Genomic DNA, 10,247 nt, shown 5'->3' with positions numbered 1-10,247 from the left:
ATTCACTAAAGATCTTAATTAATCTAAATATTTTGACTAGCAAGCACAGCTGAAATATACATATCTATGAACACAAGTCTGACTTTAGGCATAAACCTCAGTGAGTAGAATGAACATACTATAAAGTAGCACCTAGCTGGGGCTATATATCTTACTGCAGTCATCAAATAGGTTTTTTTTTTTCCTCCTGAAACTTTTTTCTTTTAATTAATTCATTTACATCCATCCCCTAAGCATCGTCACAGCATACAAAATGTGGTTTCCCATTCAGAATATACTGTATAGTGGCTTAATCATGCATGTTATCATCAATAATTTTCCATTTCTAGTTTCATGTTTATATATTTACCCCTAAGTCTGACCCTCTGCCCTTTTCCACCCTCTTCTCACACTATCTCTGGTGTCTACAGTTGTCTTCCATTCCTACCGCCCCCCATTTTACTGATCACATAATTTCTTAAATAATCTAATTACTTTCAATAGCAAGTTCGGCTGGTAATTTCAAGAAAAGCAGTTTTGAATTGGTAAGGAAAGCACTTTTGAATACTAATGTTTTGATTATCAGTTCCTATATTAACATCTGTTCTCTTTTAAACACTTCACAAAAATGTAAAGGCCATTAAATTTTCTCATCATGATTTTATTTTATTTGTGGTAATTGGAGGCAACTAATAATTGTTAGCTCTGACTGATAATTCTGAAAGCAGAATTTCTAGCAAGACTGAAAAAAAGTAATTATTTCTTAGAATGAGAAACCAAGTAGCATCAATTTAGTTAGATTCTGGTTCAAACAGTTATAAGACACTCTTGCTCTTGGGTTCCAAGAGCACTTTAACCCTTCTGCTCAGTGCAAACTTTGCTTCATTGATAAGGTCCCCAGTCCACACTATAGGCTTTGGAGCCAGCTGTATTTTCTTGGCATTTTTTCCCCTCCCCTAGTCCTGGCCCCTCTCCCATCTCCTTGTGTACCCAGCTCCCTGGCTGAGGTTTCCATCTGTAAAGCCTGTTGCCACTGGATACAGAATTCACTAGGGCAGAGGAAAAGCTGCATGTGTTTGTTTAAGGTTGGTGGCACTCATGATCAGATAAACATTGTGGAAAGCTTGCTCATTCATATGGAAGAGCCAGCTTTGCAGCTAAATGGTGGAGCCCCCCAGGCTCCAGGCTGTGGCATCTGCACATTATCTCTGCTCAGCCTGGAGCATTTTTATTTGTGATACTGAAAGAGCCTATGAGCATGGCCACTTTTGCCATTCAACAATGAGAAAATCTTTATTTGAACTCCTTGGAAGAAAGGCTATGTACCACTTTTAAAATTTTTAGCTGAATGATGAGTTTGCTCACAAATAGGAAGCCATGTGACTTTTACACAGACTAAAGTATATTCTATGTAATTATATATAGTCACAGTAAATCTCTGGTGTTTTTCTTTTCTCTCTCTCTCTTAAGTCTGTGTATCTATTTCTTTCATGATCATGAGAGACAGCACCCCTAATAGTGTCTTCTCATCGTATCTATCCCCAGCTTCTGCCAGTCTCAGATCATGGGCATGCCCAGTACCAGATATATACTGGGAGGTTTCTAGACAAAACCCAGGACCTTCCCATGTGGGTGAGCCTCCTAGAGCTTTGTATTTTACCGCTACTTCTTAACTCTTGATCTCTTATATCACCCCTCTCCCCCTTCTAAGAAATCTATGTTATTTAAGACTTGGGATCCTGAATCAATTTTCCAGCCTGTAATTCGGTTCTTCTTTCCTGGGGACATCAGTCTTGAAGGAGCAATAGGATAGCCAAATGCCCCAAATAGCCCTAAGTATGGCTGGATTTTGAGAAAAGGAAGCTTCTCTGTTCCCACTATTTTGATTGGCCATAATTTGACTTCTTAGGAAGCTGTCTTCACTGGAAGCCCCACTTAGCACTGTAGACAGGGATCTCTTCAGCCATGGGATACCAACTTCCAGAACTAGAGTTAGCATTGGAGAGCACCTTCCATTCTTTGTGCCCCTCCTACTGCCAAGCTACATGCATGACCTTAGAGTTGTTGTAAGTTTATTCATATTTTATAAGCCGGAAGCTCAGAGTATTTCTTGCCTTCATGAGCACAACACTGTTGGAGTTATTTGGGTTGCATTTGTTTATCTTTTCCACACTGGATAGTTCCTGTATCTTGGCAGCCTGCCAGCATAGGCATTAATAAAGCTTCTATGAAGGTGAGCAAACAGCTGATGGCTGGGGGCACAGAAGGGACTCCCTACAGTGGCCGACTGTAATCTGCCATGCTGGTGGTAAGAGCAGGCAAAAATAAAAGCCAGTCTGTTTGCAGGCAAGTTGGAAAATCAACATGTTAGTTGTGTTCTTGACTTTTTGCCTTTCTCCTGGCTGAAGAGGAGATTGCTGGTCCAGCAGTCAGCAGAATCCTCCCAGGCAAGTACTCATTTCAGACACTTACCTGCCTGCCATATTACTACTGGGAGTTCTGAAAAGTGCCCAACTCTTCTGTCTAAACTGCTTGAAGCTATTGATATGGGAATTTTTCTCAAATTCTCCATCTGAAATTAGATCACACTGGATGAATGTTTTGACTAGTTTATATCTCAGATAGCTACTCACATAAGTTATATGATAATTCTCTTTTAACACTGATAGGGACATAGGAAGGAGTTCATTTTCTGCCTGGCTGAAAAGTGCAGGCATTGCCCTTTGGCAGCGTATTTCAGAATATATATACACATATGTATATGTACGTATATACGTGTGTATATATATATATATATATATATGTATATGTGTGTGTGTTTCACTGTTTTCCCTGAATCAGTTTAATGTGGAGAATTGAAAATATCCTTGAAGTGGTTGTGTGTCTAGATGATTAGGTCTTAGAGAGCAGAGATTATACCAAGTGCCCTGTCGTAGGATGGGAGAGGAGATGGACTTATTGAAGACCTCTGTGAGACTCTTGACAAATCTCTCAAAGTGTTGATGTATGGAGATGATTAAATGAGATGTGGAAAGTCTTCAGTAACTTTTCCTTTAGGTTTATAAGAAATCAAGTGTGCGAAGAAGAGACTTTTGAGAAAAGCATACTTTTCTGTTTTTCCATATGTTGGAGTTAATGTTGGAAGGATAGCAACTGGCTTTCAATAAATGCTAATTTGCATTTTGAAGGACTATAGCTAGGTTCTCACTAGCATCCTTGCTGTTCTTCAGCACCTAGAAGCAATCTGCCATCATGAATAAGAGAACAGGTGATTGGTTGGGTACTCTTCCCCGGAACTTCAAAAGGTTGTGAGAAAATGAAATTAGGTGAGAGTTTATTTTGATAAAAAAGAAAAGAAATCCATGATAGTTTTGTCATACTACACCATTTTCCATAAATTCTGTGAAGATCCTGTGTATTTTAAAGTCCATCAACAAAAAAGTTATAGTTTAGTAGTCATTGGAGAAGGCAAGAAGACTGGATTTAATATGAAGATTAGATTTCAAAGAATCTTGGGTAAAGAAGGCAAAATGGCATTTTTCTTTTGTTTGTTTCTAAGAGGAAAATGGACTGTCATACTACCAGAAAACCTTTAGCATCAGCAATCCCTTGCCTTTAGCACTTAGCACACCCCACCTTGTGTAATTGTTAAACTAAATGCTCATTCTTTTGGAAATTAGGTTGTAAATGCTGCAGACAGAGAACGTGTAATTTCTTCATGTAGAACTTAGATGTTAGCAAAATGATTAGCACTTAATACTATTTAATACATGTATTGATTTGAGCTCTTATTGTATTTGGTGAAAGCAAAATGTCCTTTATGTGTACCAAGAATTACCTGAAGCACTGAGGAATTGGTATTAAGAAGGCCAGTGGCTGCCCTTACTTACCCACTGAGCACCAAGCTAATGAGGAAGGAACATCATCATTGAGACAATACACCTGGTATTTCACTTGATTATTTTCTTTTCTTTTTTTGGAGAGGTTTTTGCTGTAGGGTGCGTGCGCTCGCCAGAAAGACAGAGAGAGACAGAGAGACAGAAAGCGAGAAATCAACCCCCAGGGGGATGGCCACACCGCAATCGCTTCTCCTCCATTCTCCTCTTGGGATCTTGGGCATGCATGCACATGCGCCCAGAATGAGTCCAAGCCGCTGGGTCCAGGACTTGAACCATGGTCGACTACGTGGGAGTCCAGCGACATAGCCATTACGCTAACTGCTGGTCTCAAGTATTTTCTTTTTTAAAAAAAATGTTTTTAAGTTTATTTTTTTCTTCTATGAACAAGAGAGAGAGAGAGAGAGAGACAGACAGACAAATACTACATTCTCCCTAAGCAAGTCGCATTTGGGGCAATTTTGCAGATAGGAACCTTCCCATGTGGGTAGCAACCAGCTCTGTCACTGAGGCGCCATCATATGACCCCTTAAAAAAATAAAAGAAATCCATGATAGTTTTGTCATACGGCACCATTTTCCATAAATTCTGTGAAGATCCTGTGTATTTTAAAGTCCATCAACAAAAAAGTTATAGTTTAGTGGTCGTTGGAGAAGGCGAGAAGGTTGGATTTAATACGAAGATTAACTTTTAATTGGCCATTGCAGTTTAAACTCAAGTCTTTCAGAGTAACAAGGAGAAGAGCTCAGGTAGCTCAACTACTATTTATTTATTTATTTTTGGGGGGAGAGGTTTTTGCTGTAGGGCTTGTGTGCTTGCCAGACAGACAGAGAGAGACAGAGAGACAGAAAGCGAGAAATCACCCCCCAGGGGGGATGGTCACGCCGCAATCCCTTCTCCTCCATTCTCCTCTCAGGATCTTAGACACGCACGCACCCAGTCTGGGATGCAAACCATGGTCGACTACAGGGGAGTCCAGCAACATAGCCATTACGCTAACTGCTGGTCCCCTCAACTACTATTTTGAAATGTGAGAGAAAATATGAATAAGAACTAAAATGTGTATTTTGTTTCTTCCCTATACAGAGGATTTTATTAGATCTTACAACTAGGGAACTTTTCTCTGTCCAGGTTATTCTCGTCCTGAAATTAGTTTAACATATTTCTGTCTTTCTGATGTTAAAGAGACTAATTATGTAAGAGGGAAAAAAAATGGGGTGAATGACATTTTCCAGCCAAACCTAAGATATTCAAAAGAATGGAGAGGACTAGGTGATTCTAAATCCAGAAAACCTCTTCAAATCTTAATTTTACCAAATCTCTCACCAGAACACTAATAGATAGTCTAAATTAAATACTATTTCTCACTTCCTCTCCTTTTCTCAGCTTTTACTTTGGCAGAGAACCTGTTCAGAAGGAAACTATCCCAATAGCAGATGGCAGGAAATAGCAGGTGGCAGATTGAATAATCAGCCTCTGAAAAAGCTCTAGTATTAGCCTATATCCCCAGTTCTCAGATATGACACAGAATCTTTAGCACCAAGTTTTTGTCTTACTTTTTTTTTTTTTTTTTTTTTGGAAGAAAAGAGTTTGATTTTTGTGGTACCTAGATCTGCTTCCTGAATGGTTTAAGAAAACACAGGGACTTCAGTTGATATGATGTGATATATGAGAATCCATCCTAACCAAAACAGATAAATTAAAAGAAGAACTGCAAAGCGCCCTTCTCCTAGCCCATTCTCCACGCAAACTTAGTCCTTTGTCATGGATCCCAAGAAACAGGAGAAACAGCTCCTACCCCAGGAGCTACCAGTGTGTTTCTCAAGGCAAGAACAGCATTGGGAATTCCTCTCCAAGTGTCACTCCTTTGTGGGAATACTGTTACCATATCACCTTTGGCTGCTCAGGACTGCCAAGATCATGTGGGAAGATCAGGAAGCAAGAGGAGAGAGAGACCAAAGGGCTAGAAGGGAGGTACAAAGAAGGAATTAGGGTTCTAAACGGTCCTGGAGAACCTGAATGTTAAATTTTGCTCTTTTTTTTAAGAATTATTTTATTTAACATCTATTTATTTACTTTCTTTTTTTCTTACTTACTTATCTTTAATTTCACCAGGGAGGAACAGAGCGAGGCCGGGAGAGGATGGAGTGAGAAAGCAAGCCACCAGGTCCGGGACTCAAACCGCAGTTGGCCATGTGGGAGTGTATCACCCTTAACCACCATGCCACCTGCCAGCCCCTTTTCATGTTCTTTTGATTCAGTGAAGAATGTCCTAATCACTCCTAAATGTCACAAGAAATATCATTGTAACTCAAAGCTGATTTCCCTCTGGAGTTGCTGTGCTATCCTACTTCTCATTTTTTTCCTCCATCTGTTTTTCTTTAAACTTCCGAATTTTCTGTTTCAGCTGCACATTTCTAATAAAATACATATATACATAAAGCCATAGTTTATTTGCCTTAAATCATTTTTTGTAAATCATATTTTTTTTTGAGAGGTTTTTGCTATAGGGTGCGTGCGCTCGCCAGACAGAGACAGAGAGATAGAAAGTGAGAAATCACCCCCCCGGGGGGATGGCCATGCCGCAATCCCTTCTCCATTCTCCTCTCAGGATCTTGGACACACACGCACACGCGCCCGGCGTGAGTTTTAAGCCACCGGGTCCGGGACTCAAACCGCAGTTGACTACGTGGGAGTCCAGCGACATAGCCATTACGCTAACTGCTGGTCCCATTTTTTGTAAATCATATTAAAACAAAATGTTGAAGGAAGGGGTGCTAAATAAAATTTTAATCTTTTGGTTGTTGTTTATCATTTCACCTTCTCTTTCTCATTTCAGGCTTTATAACTAGTGAGTTTCACCCTCAAGTTTCTACCAACTATTGACTTTTATGACTTTAGGTCCCATTGACTGCACTCTGTTACTACCTAGAGAAGGACCTGCTGATGGCAGGTGTGTTTTGACATTAATGTAACCGCAGATTGCTTTCTTGTGCTTTATTTAGATTTCGACATAGCCCCAACTGCTGGTACCTGAGAGACTGGACTATCCATGCTTGGATTAGGCAGTGTCTCAAATACGATGCACAAGACAAAGCCTTATATACCCTTATAAACAAGGTGAGTGGTTTCCCAGCATCTGCAGCCTGCTTTCTTGAGTTTAGATGATGTGATATTGGTACCTGTCATAAAGTACAGCAAAAAATAGTACCAGAAATACCTTTTCTAAACTAGAATATTTGCCTTCAGATACCCTTTTTAAAAAATTTGTTATAGGATGCATGCACTCACCTGAGAGGGACATAAGAGGTGGGGAGTAAGAAAGCACAGCCCAGGGAGAATGGCCACACCATGTTCCCTTCCCCTCTGTTCTCCTCTCTGGCTCTTGAGCACACATGCACATGTGCCTGGTGTGTTTTTCAAGTTACTGGATTCAGGACTGAAACCACATAGTCGGCCATGTGAGATCTAGCTGTCTTAACCACTATGCCACCAGCTGGCTCCAAATATCCTTTTTAGAATGGGGCTGGATATAAATTAATCAAAAAATTAAGAATAAATTTCTATAGTTGCTGCTTTTCAAAGCATTGTAACTCAGAAAAGGACGGTTAAAAAAAAAAAAAAAGGGAATCTAATCATAAGAGCTCTGTGCGGGCAATTATTTCATTCTTGTTCCCTAAGCCTTAGACTTTATGCCTTGTTCCTTTTTTGTGGAGCTTAGGCAGGGGGACATCATTTTTCTAAGAATGTGATCTCAAGAGATTTCAGCCTATCTTACACATTTTACCTTTCCCCCCACCGAGGGCATGTGTGCTCACCAGGGAGAGACAGTGAGGGAGAGGAAGAAAGTCCCCTACAATGGAGTGTGGGCATACATGTATGGAAGCCCAGCATGTTTTTCTTTTAAAAGAGATTTTTGGTATAGTGCATGTGCACTGCCAGAAGACAAAGAGACAGAAAGTGAGAAGTCACCCCCCCTAATTAGGGATAGCCATGATGCAATCCCTTCTCCTCCATTTTCCTCTCAGGATTTTAGGCACGTGTACACACATGTGGCCTGAGTTTTAAGCCACCAGATCTAGGACTTGAACCATGGTCAAATATGTGGGAGTCCATTGACCTAGTCATTACACCATCTGCTGTTCCTGCCCAGCTTGTTATTCAATTTGCTAGGGTCAGGAGTCCAAGTGTACAGTTGGCCATGTGGGATCCAGCTCCCTTGACAGTATTCCTGTACTATTCACATGTCTTTTTTTTTTTGAGAGGTTTTTGCTATAGGACGTGTGCGTTCGCCAGACAGACAGAGAGAGACAGAGAGATAGAAAGTGAGAAATCACCCCCCAGGGGGGATGGCCACGCCACAATCCCTTCTCCTCCATTCTCTCGAGATCTTGGGCACTCACGCACATGCGCCCAGCATGAGTTTTAAGCCACTGGGTCCGGGACGTGAACTGCGGTCAACTACGTGGGAGTCCAGTGACATAGCCATTATGCTAACTGCTGGTTCCCACATTATGTCTTTTGAGTTCCTGACTCCCCCTCTTGAGCTCAGAAGGTCCTCTGATTAAAATCTTATTTGAAAGTTAAAATACAATAAGCAAAATTGGAGAATGTTGTTGTAGTCCCAGGCTAACACTATTTGTATTATTTCTATATTGTCACTGGACCTTGAAAGTGAGAACTTAAAAGGAATACCAGTTTTATTTCTGGATCCCCTCTGTTCATAATATTTTTTATTTCTATAACTTGAGCCCTGTTCAACCTAATATACCTTAGCCAGAGTTTGTGAGACATTGGATTAGGTTGGTAGTAGATACAAAAATGAGCACTATCCTAACTTTGTCTTCTAGAAGCTTATAACTGAATAAAGCTGATAGATATTTGCTGTATGTATAATATTGAGCAAGTGTAAGTAACTTATAATAATACTATTAAAATTAAAGGAATTAAGATTTGTTTTAGAATTCAATTGGAAAGAAAGAATTAAAGGATTCATGAGCTACCTTTTAAGCTGGCCACCAAAAATGCATGATTATGTTGGGAAATGGGCTGCAGGAACAGGTTTGGCTGGTATAGCTAGGTAAAAACAAAGGCTTAGTTTGTATGTTGCCCTTTTACTTAAAATATAAAGTATGTTGGGATCAGCAGTTGATGTAAAGGCTACATCGCTGGACTAACATGTAGTCGAACGGGGTTTCAGTCCCGGACCCTGTGGCTTAAACTCACACCGGGCGCGTGTGCATACATGCCCAAGATCCTGAGAGGAGAGTGGAAGAGAAGGGATTGCGGCATGGCCATCCCCCCCAGGGGTGATTTCTTGCCTTCTGTCTGTCTGTCTCTGTCTTTCTGGTGAGCGTACATGCCCTATAGCAAAAACCTCTCCCCAAAAAAGAAAAATATAAGGTATGTGAAAATGGATAAAGGAAGGAGTGGGAGTCATTAAACAAGGTTCCTTGTTAAAGACCATCCAGGTGATGGCCCTGAATTTCAAAAAGGAATGGAAGAACTCAGAGGAAGGACCAGATTAAATTGTGTTCCATTTTGTCCACAATATAGTGACACAGATTATACCCAAAGAAAATTCCTGTGAAAACAAAACAAAGAGAGTCTAGAAAAGTTGAACAAAGTCTCTCATTTCTGAGAAATCACCTACCCCCCTCCCCACCCCCCAGGGGGATGGCCACACTGCAATCAATCCCTTCTTCATTCTCCTCTCAGGATTTTGGGCATGCACGCATACATGCTGAACTGCCTGGCTGAACTGCCAGGTCCAGGACTTGAACCATGGTCAACTACGTGGTTGTCGAGATGTAACCATTATACCATATTATCTGCTAGTCCCCAGGCATTTTTTAAAAATGTTTTTAAAGTCTTTAATGTGTGTTTTATTAAAAAACAAATTCTCTATTTTAGATTAGTTTTAGGTTCATAGTAAAATTGAGTGGAAAGTACAGGAATTTTCCAACCCTCACACATGAATAGCCTTCCCATTATCATTGTCCTACCCCTGGGTGGTATTAGTTAAAACTGATAAACTTACTGGGTTGTCAGAAAAGTCATGACACATTTTTTCACAGGTAGAGGGTGATGGTTAATCCTAGGTAGTCAAATTGACTGTGTATGAAAATCACATGAGAAACTCACAAAAAAGTCACCAGGTCCAGGACCAGAACTGTAGACGTGCTTTAACCACCAACAGCAAGCCACCACCTTAGGGCCCAGGTATTTGCATTTTTAAAAGTACTCATAGAATGGGCCAGCAGGGGGTGTGGTGGTTAAGGTACCAGATCCTTAGATGGCCTACTTGCAATTTGCAGTTTGAATTCTGGACCTTATAGACCCTTTTCTCACTTTCTCTCTCTCTCTCTCTTC

The 10,247-nt window shown here is 40.5% G+C and overlaps 1 protein-coding gene across 2 annotated transcripts in view; it reads left to right on the top strand.

The window, feature by feature from the left end:
- Window positions 1-10,247, top strand: part of MRPS27 (mitochondrial ribosomal protein S27) — a 104,916-nt gene that overhangs the window by 75,178 nt on the left and 19,491 nt on the right. For both annotated transcript variants that reach the window (XM_006168341.3, XM_014584140.2), the window contains exon 5: window positions 6,881-6,995. In XM_006168341.3, the coding sequence (XP_006168403.1) occupies window positions 6,881-6,995 (115 nt within the window). The remainder of the gene's footprint in view (window positions 1-6,880; window positions 6,996-10,247) is intronic.

Source organism: Tupaia chinensis, unplaced genomic scaffold, assembly GCF_000334495.1.
Source record: "Tupaia chinensis unplaced genomic scaffold, TupChi_1.0 Scaffold145717_1, whole genome shotgun sequence".
Taxonomy (NCBI): domain Eukaryota; kingdom Metazoa; phylum Chordata; class Mammalia; order Scandentia; family Tupaiidae; genus Tupaia; species Tupaia belangeri.
This window is presented reverse-complemented; position numbering and strand designations above follow the sequence as displayed.